At 41.0% G+C, this 12,752-nt stretch overlaps 2 protein-coding genes across 4 annotated transcripts in view; one reads left to right on the top strand and one right to left on the bottom strand.

The window, feature by feature from the left end:
- pcdh19 (protocadherin 19) overlaps positions 1–12,752 on the top strand; it is a 49,775-nt gene that overhangs the window by 17,417 nt on the left and 19,606 nt on the right. For both annotated transcript variants that reach the window (XM_077609449.1, XM_077609448.1), the window contains exon 3: positions 10,010–10,068. In XM_077609449.1, coding sequence (XP_077465575.1) covers positions 10,010–10,068 — 59 coding nt within the window. The remainder of the gene's footprint in view (positions 1–10,009; positions 10,069–12,752) is intronic.
- Positions 1–12,752, bottom strand: part of tnmd (tenomodulin) — a 152,017-nt gene that overhangs the window by 131,056 nt on the left and 8,209 nt on the right. The window lies entirely within an intron of this gene.

Raw genomic sequence — 12,752 nt, 5'->3', positions numbered from 1 at the left:
CATTTTCCATCAAACTATCGGAAGCAATGTGTACTGTGTTTATTGTGTATTTGGTCGCTGCAGCTGTTTTTCCTCCGCCTAATAGTGACAGCCATGCCTCCCCCTCACTGCAGTACAAAAGGGAGTTGAAGCATTTGATTGTGTACGGATTGTTTCCTCCCCCATTTGATTTATTAAAGTCACAGATTACAAGTAAAAGTACATTAGACGCCTGAGGGTGACTAAAGGGCTTTCTCGACCATCAGCTATCAACTGTTGAGGCCTGGGAAAATGGAATGATGAAAAACAAAAGATAATATTGTTCACAACGGCGCTGGGACAAGGCGAACGCTTCCAATCAGCTCAGATAAACATACAGCCCAGAGATATGTTCTTGCAAGATAACGGCTTAGCACACACGCTGACATTCGAACACAAGCATGCACGGAGCGGTGCTTTTTGATAAGTAAAAATGACTACATGTTGTTCATGGTGGCGGAACAAAAGGATTACAAAGGACTTCATTTTAAGGAATCAAAGCAGTGGAAAGGTGGGTGCTGGAGTGTAAGATGCATTTCAATGGGCTAGATTAGACTTCATAATGGAGACGTAATTACAGGGAAACACGATATGTGTGTGGGGAACTACCACGGCACCTCGGCCTTCCCTTGTTGATGCACTAAAGGGGGAAGGACACACAGATTCACCGTCTGTTGCTGTTTTCTGCGGCCCCCGTGCATCTCCCCACGGTGAAAAACTGTTTGTTCCCCAAAGTCGCCCAAATACAAATTCAATTAAATGAAGTCAGCTCAGCTAATCCCCCCAACTGAAAGCACCCCCACACCCCACATACACTTGAAACGAGTGGGTCAAGCCCACTGCATCTGGCCCATGCAGCGGCCCCCTGCTCGCATTCTGCTAGGTTCCCCTACTGACTGTTCCAATTTTTATTCCCACTGCGACTCTGTGTGAGTGCGTTTGGGTCAACACATTTCACTACAGATTCCTGTTGCCCCCCCTCTCCAGACTCCCTGTTTATTCCCCCCTCACTTGTTCTTTCACACAGTGTGTCTGCGTGCATTCATTTTATATGCATTTTTTTTTTTTTTCAATCGGTAATGGATTATAAACAGAAGCGTAGCACTGGGATGTTATTCCCATCGGAGAGCGCCCGATCATGTTCAGAAGCCAGATTTACAGATGCAGAGGGAGCTAATACTCTGCTGTCACTCTGACAGCTGCCTCGTAAAACCATTGCCGTTGATGACCAAACAGATGTACATCGCATTGATTTACCAGAAAACAGGATCACTATCATTGCGGAATACTTGCTTATCTGGATCCCTGTTAGCTATGGGATTCTTGCGGTGTTATCTAAAACAGTGGTTTTCAATCTGCAGTACGGGGCCGAGCCATGTTTTGCCAATGTGTCAATGTGTACCCCTGTTATCCAACAATCAATACAGGGGGGTCATGTGACCAAATTTTTTAAATTAATTAACTTATCCTGCAAGGAAGGGAGACATGGACATGGCTTGAAAGTTAAGCGTATTTACCCGCACAAAAGGTTGTCTTCCAAATTATAATTTGAAGGATCAAAATTTCTTGAGCACCCCCTTTGAAAAAGGAATGACACCTTTTAAAACGGTTAACGTTTTAGTGCTTTGTTGCTTTGCTGTTAACAGGATGCTATCTCAAAGCAGCATGAGATTGCACGCAACATAATCCCACATATTGTATCATTGTTTACCACAATGCATATTATTGCAATTTATAGTATTTCTACATTTCATCACAAAAACTCAGTGGCAAGATTAGTTTCTTAACAACATCTATTACACTTTGTTGTTATAGAAATAAGACAAGGCTTCAACTTCAAGAGACTTGAAGGGAGATGGTTTACAAAGAAAAAAAACAGATAACATGCTGAAAATATTGAGTAGTAAGATGAATAATGAAAACCAGAGGGAAAAGCTTGGAAAATCTCAAATCAAACAATCAAAAAGACAACAACAACAACAAAAAGATGTGCACAGTAGCACGGAAGTGTTCCCATTCCACTTAATGACAGTACTGAATCAGAGGGTGCAATGTTCTATCCATAACGAAAATGAACGAAAACACTAGAATTGAAAACACACTTACATAAATAAAATAAAAAAATAAAAAACGATAACCAAGTGAAACCATTATGTGCTCCAAAAACGACTTAAAATGCATTAGACTTGCAGAAACTAATCCTTTTGTTTTTGCCTTTGTCAATTTTAGACTGATACAAAGTAGATTTATTTTGTCCAAGGAATCTACGATAGACAGCTCACGGCACCTCCTGTCACTAACATCAATGAAATAAACCATGGCCTGTTTCATCCTCAACACTAATCTATAACAACATCCTTTGTAAACTGGTTGTTTTCAATTCCGCCAACCAATCGCCATTAATCATTGCAACTCAATGCAAAAAAAACCCTGTTGTACTGTACCCGGGTCACATACCATTTGGAAAAAAAAATAGGTCACATTCACCCAGGAGTAAACTTCTCGACTAGTCTGGCCCGGGGTGATGGGATTAATGAACGCTGATGAAGTTCCACTCTTAGACCGGGCACTGTATCCCTTTTTTTTCCCAGACTGACTTGTGATGCTGGAGTATGTCTAGAGGCGGTGACTAATTCCCTTTACCAAGTGTCAGATTAAAGCATGTCAATAAACAGACCAATTCAATCCCTCTCTGAGCGACTGCATCCGCTGGCTGTGTCTTTGCGGACTGTAATGAGCTGCTGCAAATCTCCATCAGACTGAAATGTCTGGAAACATGCCCTGTCACAGTGCAAATGAAGGATTGGGGCAAGAAAAGATGGGTTTGCTACCCAGTACCCGCTTTAAAGGCTGCATTTATATTACACAGTCTAACCAATTTGGGATATGCAGTGGCATGCAACATGAAATCAGGCTACTTCCAAATGCGGGGGAAAACAGATAGGAATCTACTGATGCAATTGCAGTACAAATGGACAGATACGATCAATGGTGTCAATGCAATCAGTGACATATACATTCAGGCTTTTACCACAATAATTCAAATGACATGTTTAGGTCGCACAGTCAGTCACTGCAAACCAATGGCGAGTAACATTTGTATGGCTTATTAGCTCAAATTCTTCTCGGTACTGCTTTGTTAATTTGTGTTTATTATCATTAAAACAAATATTTTTGGCTTTTACTCAGACCCAAATATTTGACAAGGACTTTTTAAATTTGTCTGAAACCAAGAACAAACATACTTGAAAGGAAAAACAAATGAAAGATATTTAAATCTTTTGTTTTTCTATTTTGGTGTCAAGGGGCTATCATATACCGTATATTCAGACCCCGAGGCATGTCTATTTAGTTTGCATGTCTAGTCTATCAGGATTCGATCTCACCACGCCTCAAGAGCTCAGAGGGTACCCGAATATTGTTGCCGCGACTACATCAACAATATACACAAGCCATTCTCTCACATTATCATTCAAAGCATTCACTTCCATATTCCCAGTTGATGCCAGCAGTTTTTCGCAGTTACTGTTATCCATAAAAAGGTGCTGCAACACGTTATAAGAGAAAAGGTTAATAAGCGCTCTTTCAATTATTTGTTCCCATCATGACGAGGAAATGAGTTAGATGGATGCTATTTCATTTTCAGTTTCGAAAGTAACCAAAAATTACCCTGTTTACTCACTTGCCAGCGTTTACATAACATTCACACACTCATTTATAATGTGTGTTTGTAAGGCTTTACCCAAGGGAGGGGGTGTAAACCTCTGGGAATATCCCATGCTCTAAATTAGTGTGCCTCACTTCTGCTCACAACTGTGGCTGATGTAGGTCACAACCAAGAGAAGTCAATGCTATCTAGTAATTCGCACACCCAAAAATAAATGGATGTTCGCTATTTTTTTGGTGTGTAATGCTTGTAAGGTGAGAAGCACAAATCCTTTCTATCGAAGTTCCAAAGCTCATCTTTTCCTTAATCCAAACTTTGCCCCTTTGTGGCAATTTACCAATTTTTGGGGTTGGAGATTCAAATTAAATCTCCCAAGTCTTGGAGTTCTTAAGCTTTTTTTCTCATAGGAAGCAACATAGATACAATTTCTCTCACAACCTTTCAGCCTTATTATTATGCAAAACCGTAGAACTTTATCTCCTGCTCTTTCATACTCGGCGATGGATTGAGTCTGTGGGCACGTGCGGCTATGAATGCTGAACAGGTGTTCAACGAAACCCTTACTCAGCTTCAGGAGGTTAGCGATGCAGTACCAAGATCACTATTCAAGCGATGCTGACGAGCCTTGTCAGTCGAGACAAAAGCAGCACAAAACAACCACCGCAGGAAGTCACATGGCCACCAAAGTTTTGAAAAAAATGTCAGAGGTGAACGGCGACCCCCACTCCAAAAAGAAAGACAACAGACTTAAGCAGCTTAAGCGCTGCTCAACTACGTTGGAATGCAGATGTCTGCATAGGGGGGCCTATTATTTAAGATCTTTTCATCATCCTGAAAGGGGGGGAAATGGCTCTAAAACACATGAATAATGAATGCCATTTCTATCAATGTATGTATAATTAATCACATCTTTTCCAGTCGGACGTCTATGGAGCCTCTAGGCCTGAGTGACATGGAGACAAGTCTGGAATATTGTCTGTGTCTGATGGTTAAAAAAAATATAAGCAGACATCATAGGCACTTTCCCGACGCTGGTAGTATGGATAGGATTAGTTTGATTTGCTTATAAATAGCTCAAGTGAGCTGAAAGATGCTCTTTATTGGGTAGAAAGGAATTTTGATCAGTGGTCAGATGGCAAAGTGCATTACTGGACTATGTAGAGCAGTTTTTTTGTCTGAAAAAGAACGATAAGGCGTTATGGTATGGTGTACTAAACAAGGCATAACATAGGTAGATTTCAAGTGTGTGTAGCAGTTATTTTGCACTCCAGACAAAACAGAGGCTCTCATCAAGTTTTGTCTGGCAGAGACCGAGGAATAAATGTCGACTCTAGAACCCGGATGAAAAATGGCTTACTCCTTCAGCGTTGTTTTGTCCATTTTACAAGATTCACGATTGATTGTCTTTTAAGACAAAAGTGGGGAGTATTTGTTAAACTTTGCCCAGGAAAGCTAAATGACAGAGACTGAAAAGCAAGCAGGAAGCGGCAGTGTGTTCACACCTTTGTGTTTTTCTGTGAGGCCATTATTGGGTTTGCCGAGACAATGCACGACATGACCGTGCTATCAATGACAAACTGCTGATTATTGTATTTTTTTGGGGGGGGAGTGCAGGGTGGATGTCAATTCTTCTTCGAGCCAAAGAAAAAGGAATACCTTTTAACACGTTCACTCAGCCACAATAATTCACTTTGGTAGCGTGATTGATTCCCAGACAGGGATGGTGGCTTTGGACTAAATTAACGGGTGATGGAGTGAAACGATGCCGAGAAGCAGGCAGGTTGTTTGTCACATGTGTACCCCTCTGTCACAATTGATCGAATATAATTTGAGCGTGCGGGGGAACCCGTTGATATTAAATGGGAATAACTCTCCGTATTCATCAGGGCCGACTCCCCGCGGCAAGCAGAAATAGAAAATGTAATCTCATCCGCAACTGTGGCTGTGCCCTAAAGCTCTCATCCACGCTTTTCCACCACTGATCCTCCCTGAGGGGGCCCTGGCCTCTCTCAAGGAAGAGGAGAATCTATAATCCAGCAGATGGCGGAGGATCTTTGAGAAAGTCTGTTATCAGGAAGAAGGTGGAATCGTTGTCGGTGTCTGGGGCGGACGGGGCAAGGGTTGTAGGGGTTTTTGGTAGCTCAGCGGTGTTGGGGAAAACACAATATAAACATTCTTTACCCACTCGGAGGGTTCTTTGTCTTTTACGTCGCCACAATGGGGCTCGGTGGCTCGGCGGGGGGCGGACCTACAGGTGATCCGGTCGTCTCTATGAAAGCACATTCCTGCCAAGTCGGGGGATTTGTGAGCAAGAAAAGCCCAACAAGGGAAAGCAAGTGTCTGCGTGTGCAGAAATGGGCATTACGAGTCAATGTTAAGCTCTGTTAAAATTGCCGGGGGAATACAAACGGAGTCGTCTGCTTCCTCACGAAGGCATACATGGAACCAAAACAGACCCCAGTTTAGTTGTATTGGGGAAAAAATCAGCCTTTTTCAATGAAAATAGTGCAGCTTGTCAAAGCATTTAGCATTTTCACACATGCCATATTCACAGAGAAAGCTCATTTATAATATATAATGGAGACGTGGAATATTCTGTTAATGCTGAGTCAATGGTAGATTGATTTCTTTTCTCAAAACCCAATTGATTCTTCCTATTTTTAACAACCTCCCGTTTGCATTTGCAATATTGTTCTGTGTCAATGAATTATACAAGAGGTCTGGCAGTTCTTGATGTTTCTTGCTCTTTTCTGCTCATGCAGCAATTGCAGCGTATTCCATAATTTTAATTGTCTTATTGTTTCTTTTCATGATTTACACTCAGTAAATAGTAACTTATTCCAGCTGTAAGGCTTACAAGCATAATGTTAATCTTCCAGATGTTATGGTTATGAAATCGAAAGCCATCACAAACGGTTATTTATGCTCTTTTATTACTGCTTCAAAATTCCTCAGGCTTCATGAATTAATAAACCAAAAATAATAGTGCTGGGTTCGCCTGTATTACAATATATTTTTTTACCAAATCCATTGTAACATGTACCTTTCATTTCAATGTTTTATTTGTTTGGTTAATGATGAGAACGTTTCTTCTGAAAAATAATTATCAGCAGCATCCCAGTGTATCCTCGTATCGCCATTTTAATTTTTAATTGTCACTTTCGGGTAAAAGGAAAGACAAAAGAAAAGACCCTACCTGTAAATTGAAAAGATTGACTGTGACACCTCTTATGTTGATTCATTTTTTAAAGCACCTTATTAGTTAGTGCCTATTGCTCCATCTGTTTATTTTAGCCTCAAATTAAGCATTAGAGTTTATCACTACCGTCTCGGTAACACCCAGAGCGAGGCAGCTGTGACATTGTTCTTTATCTTTTTAGTTTGTGCTATCTCCTTGCAAAATCTGATGAGCTTCCCGGGTGTTTACTGGCGTAAGAACCGGCCGGGCTCACCTCCCAATGCCACCCACAGAACCCATACTCTGATTTGACTGTGTCCAGTGCTGCGAGGAAAGCAAATCAAATCTCAAAAGGAGATTGGATTGTCTTTGCTCCGGATGGCAAAAAGGCGAGTCTATTCTCCCAGTGACCCTTTTTTTTAATTGAAGAGAAAGATGCAGAGGCTTAAAAAAAGGGCCGGCTGGGGGGACTGATGCTACTGTGTCCCGCAGGTCAGTTCTCGCCCATTTCCTCCCATCTGGAAGCCTCTCCCTCGACTCCCCCTCTACTTGTCGTGACACAGCGATCAGTCACATTCCTCCCTGCAGTCCTCCAGATGAAATGGAGCAATAATTATGGGAATAGAGTGGCTCTGGCCGCCAAACCGGGGCCGCTCAGATCACAACAACACATTGTCCAACCTGATTAAGGAGCCATTTGCGGCCTCCTCCTCAGCCGCTCTGGGCTGCAACTTGACCCCTCCCAGCAAGACGTATCGATACGCCCTCCAATTTGAGGTCGCTCCCGAACGTGGGAGGAGGCATTGTGTTTCGGAGAGAGACTCATCAAAGCCGCTCCTCGGAAAGAAACTCTGGTCATTTCCTGTCCAACCTTATGATTCAATCTGTGATGTTGCAAATTCACAAGAAGCCGCTTGTTTACTGTTAGCACATGGATGAAATTATTCTGGGTAGACAATAGTCATATATGACTCTATTCTCTTCCATTTTAAAGTTCACATTGCATATTATATACTATATACATACACGCACACGCATACAATTTCATTTTGAGGAATTACGAATATGGCACCTTGCAGTCAGGCAAATATCCATGAGATGTGTTTCAACTGGTCTTTTAAATTATCTTTTATAAGTTTGCCATGATTTATTTTTTGTCAACTGTTATGCTTGTTGATATAAAATGCGAGTCGAAGTTAAGCCATGTTAACTCTACAATATATTTTTCATTACCATGTGTTGTGATGGATATTTTATATTCAGTTGGTTAAAATGTCAGTTTTTGCTCAAAGGAAATTTAAAAAAAAATACAAATATTGAGTGAGAAGTGCTGAAGTCACGCATTATTTAGTTTGTGCAACCTTTGAACCATAATTTCTTCAAAAATGTTATTTGGAGTTCCACTGCAAATTTCCTTATAAACTTTGACAAATGACTATGACTTTCGATGTTAGATGAGATTTGTTGGAATGTCCGGCTACATCACAAAATATTTAAAAAGGTTACATGTGTATTTTTAAGACACATTTCTGCTGGGCTCTCTTGCTTAAAAAAATAAAAATCAAATCAAATATTGAGTAATTCAAAGTCGGTTGTTTGATGCAGCGATTGCTTCATTCTTTAGTTCTGTTCTGTTCGATATACACTTTTCTAAATGTCCCAATAATGTGAAATTTCATCTTAAAATTTTCATTAAGGGTTTATCAGAGTTACAGTGAATCTTTACTGAAGTCTACTATATATTTTAATATTATTCCACCAATGTTTTGAATATTTGGTTCTGCCTTTAAAAAATGTTTAATCGTGGCCTCGAAAATGACTTGATGAATATTGAAATATCGCAATATGTGCGTATCACATCAATTTATCGTATTAATATGTATTGCTTAAAGAGAAAAACAACATGGGTTGAAACGATGCAATATTTATCAAAAATAGATTTGTTTTCTTCAAGGAAGGATCTTTTAGAAAGTGGAGTTATAGTTTAATTAGATAGCAAACGCGGGGTATGAATAATACATAAGCATGGCAAACACAGCAATTCAAAATCGAATGCATGTCCTTGCATTCACCATTGCACTTTCTTCTGCTTAAAAAATATTTGGAGGAGGTGTTGTGATTGAGTGTGAGTGACTTTATTGACTTGGGGTTCATCACACGGGTGACTTTTATTTATGTATTTCCTTTTTTGCTTTTCTTATCATTTGTACACTTAGTATTCGCACAATAGCCTCCAACGGAAGTCAAAGGGTCGACCCGCAGAGTTCTATCACCAACTCCTATCTCGACTTTGGAATTTGAAGTGAAGCTTCTACTTTTGTTCGGCAGAAAACACCTGCTTCTCGTCATACTTTGCAGAAAGGGTCAAATCTTAGAGTTTTTAACCCACTGCGCCAGGCTTGTTTTGGCAAGTGTGCACTTTTTCTATGTTGGATTACAGTGAAAGGGAGAAAGGGTTCATAGATCCTCCAGAAATATAAACATTGCATGGACTTTTTCTGTGTTGGATTGATACAGTGAAAGGGAGAAAGGGTTCATAGATCCTCAAGAAATATAAACACTGGGCAAAATAGGAGTGCAGGATGTCTTTGAACCTAATGCTGTAATGTGGGTCAAAGATCTATCGCATGCATATTCTGAAAAAGTCTTTTCATCTCAAATTGCAGCGTTCAGATTCCCCCCGGTATGCTCTTAATTTCATCTCCTTCTCTAGCTGTTATTTAGTTATTTATTTCAGCTTTTTCCACATTAATGGGTAATCTCCTCAAATGTGCTCAAAGTGAGCTGTTACGAGAAAGGGAGGGAGGAAACATTTTAGGCCGGGAGAGGGAACATTTCTTCTTAGACTTATATATTAGTATCGGAGAATTTTAGTCTCTAAACATGTTATAAATATTTGTGTCTTTATGCTTTAAAAGAATAACGTTTGTATGTTTTCTTCTATGGTTCATCCGTTTCAATGCATAAGACGGTCTCCTTTTTATAATTTAAAATTCCTACTGAAAACCAATTAACGCTGTTCTTGTTCAACTGTATTACTCGTACTAAAAATACCTCCCTTTGTGCCCCCCCCCCCCCACTTTCTCCCCCCAAAATCCAACTCCTACTCAACACCCTCCCCAACCCAACCTCACTGTGTACTACAGACGGAGAATTATTCAATTGACTCCAGTTACGTGAACAGCAGAGCTCACCTCATTAAAAGGTATGTTTAGCATTATTTTACCTTCAAGTTGCTTCTTAACATTGCTATCTGTAATTGTTTTATCTAATGAGAGCACAAGAATCCTTGCATCGGTTTGTATGAGTTTGTTTCAGAGAAAATAATACAAGGGATTGGGGAATGCAAAAAAATAAAAGAATTAACAAACAAAAAGAAAAAAAATCCCTCAATTAAGAATGAAGTTGGTGAAAAAAGATGGAGATATCATAATCCATAGAATTAGTATGATGATAGTATATAGTATTTAACCAACACATGATGACCGTGTCATCCAGAGTTCTGCTTTAAAATAAGCAAACATGTCATACTTGAAAATCTTACTGCAAAATTATTTAGCACCTTAGTGCTCAAACAATGTAGAAGTTTAGGGCATTTCAAACAAATGAAAATCCCCCTTCAGAAAAAGGTCAGAGGTGGAGATTAATTTGGGGCAGAAAATAGATGTCTATCAACCAACCGGCAGTTACGGTATACTGGGTGTGGGATAGGGCAGCTCTGGCATGCCTCCAAACTTCATAGCAACGGTAAAGAATGTTCTAAACCTAAGGAACAGGGACCTCCTGTTCCTGGGTGGAAAATAGCGCCGGACCAACGCTGAGAGGTAAAATCTGAGTGGCAGAGGAGGTGAGGGATTACTCAACCTAGCTGAGATGCTGGCTCCAAAATTCAGCATGGCAGCCGGAGACACAGCGGAGGGCTAACTCTAAATCTTTTTTTCTTAGAGTGTCCACTGAATTGGGGATGGTTGCCCTAGGAAAGGCTGAAAAGGCCGCAAGCTTGACAGAAGGCCTGCCATACTTTTGTGATAAACAGGTGGCCCTGTTTGGGAATTATTTCAGTAGCCTTAAAACATGGCTGACCAGAAGATCTGTCATCTCTTAGGGCAGAAAAAAAAACTTAGGAATGGGAGTGTGCTGTGCCATCCTGTAGAAAAACAGTTCATCATTGTAAGATTGACTTTGTTGCTATTAAAAGGAGGCTGATCTGTTATGAAGAAAAAGAACAGAGTCCTCTAGGTCCTGAATGAAATAGGGCTTTTCATTCACCCCAAAATGACAAAGCAAATTGGGAGAATGTCCCCATTGGGGGATCTGGAACTGAATGATATCTGGGATGTAAAGTCAGACATTGGAGCAGAAATGTGGGTCCTGGATTTGGTTTTGTGCCTGAAAAATCGTCCACTCAAATGTTCCGGATTGTTGCCCTATCAAAACAGGAGGACCTGCTCCTTCTGAGAATTTTGTCTTCATTTTCTACAATGAAAAAAGGCTGCTAAATCCCTAGATGTATTTTTCCCTGGTTTACCTTCCTTCATAGTATGAGTATTTTTGAAGATGATGAATATAAACATTGGCTAGGGAGGGAAGTGCCTGCTGAAATAGGATTTGAAAGTGTAAATGCATCACATCTATTTTCTTTAGAGCGTGTCTGGTGAGAAGGAGCCTTTTCAAATTTGGCCGAGTTGCTGGGTATACCTCGAACTCGTCGCCAGTAAATGACAGCATGCAGCCATTCAGATTCTAATATAAAAAAAAAAGAAAGAAAGTGTCTACTGCATTTCACCAGTCAAACATGAATGAATGTAGAAGGAAGCCAGAGTTCCCAGAGAAACCTGCAGTCTTAGGACAGATTTGGATACTGGAGAACTTAGAATTCTGCGGCACACATGCTACTTGAAAGTCCACCGGGCTTGTCGAAAATTAGGATATTGACGTGGGAATGCAGGGTCAGGAAGTTGGCAAGGGGGGTCGAGATAACTCCCTCTGGCTTTGGAATAATTCTGTAAGAGCTCTCTTTTCATTCCACAATTGTCCTTTTGTTACCTGCAGCCTGCGACAATGTTGGCTCTCTTTTGTTTGTCCTTAGCGTCCCCCCCACCTCCCTCAAGTCCCATTATGACAATTTCCTCTCCAAAGATTTCCTGCATTTATGTAAACAAAGACCACTGAAGTGCAGATTCTCACAAAAGAAGCCCCCATGAGCCCGGTGAGACCCCCCAGTCAGGGACAGGTGCAATTACAGTGATAACATCAGAGGGTCAGCATTAGCTGCCACTGCGGCCCCACAAAGGGGAATGTTTGGCCAGCATTTGAGGATACAGCTACCTTGGAATGTCCTTCATTTCTACTTTATACTCTCTCCTTCCTCCAAGAATACGGGTGGATTTATTCCCCTGCTCTTTAGTGTTGTTTATAAATGGGAATTTGTTCCAGTGAGATGACACTCAAACGAGGGGAAATCACACTGTTACTGTGCAGCTGTTGATTGTTCCCCCCTCACCCACCCATCCTCCTTTATTGACTGCAAGCCCCCAGCACAAGACAGAGGCTCCGTTTGCATGCCTCTGGCGTTTCCGACATCCATCTTCCTTCCCGGAATTCCTGATTACTGCAGTATTTGTCTGATTGAAGTGAGCATCTCTCCCGTTTGTTCGCGATGACCTTGAAGGCGTCGCGTCCATCCAAAATGTCTATGTCCTCCCCCCGGGGGAAATTCATACAACCTCTTTAGATCAGGATTATTTCAAGGGGAGATTCTTGCCAAGAAATATTGTGAAGCCCTTTATGTGGAATATAGAGAGGTGGCCTTGATGAAAAAAGACCCTAGGTAGAGGAAGGTCACCGAGAAAAATGGCCTGACAGAGAAAAATATGGACACTGGCAAGG

Source organism: Stigmatopora argus, chromosome 9 (genome assembly GCF_051989625.1).
Source record: "Stigmatopora argus isolate UIUO_Sarg chromosome 9, RoL_Sarg_1.0, whole genome shotgun sequence".
Lineage (NCBI taxonomy): Eukaryota > Metazoa > Chordata > Actinopteri > Syngnathiformes > Syngnathidae > Stigmatopora > Stigmatopora argus.
This window is presented reverse-complemented; position numbering and strand designations above follow the sequence as displayed.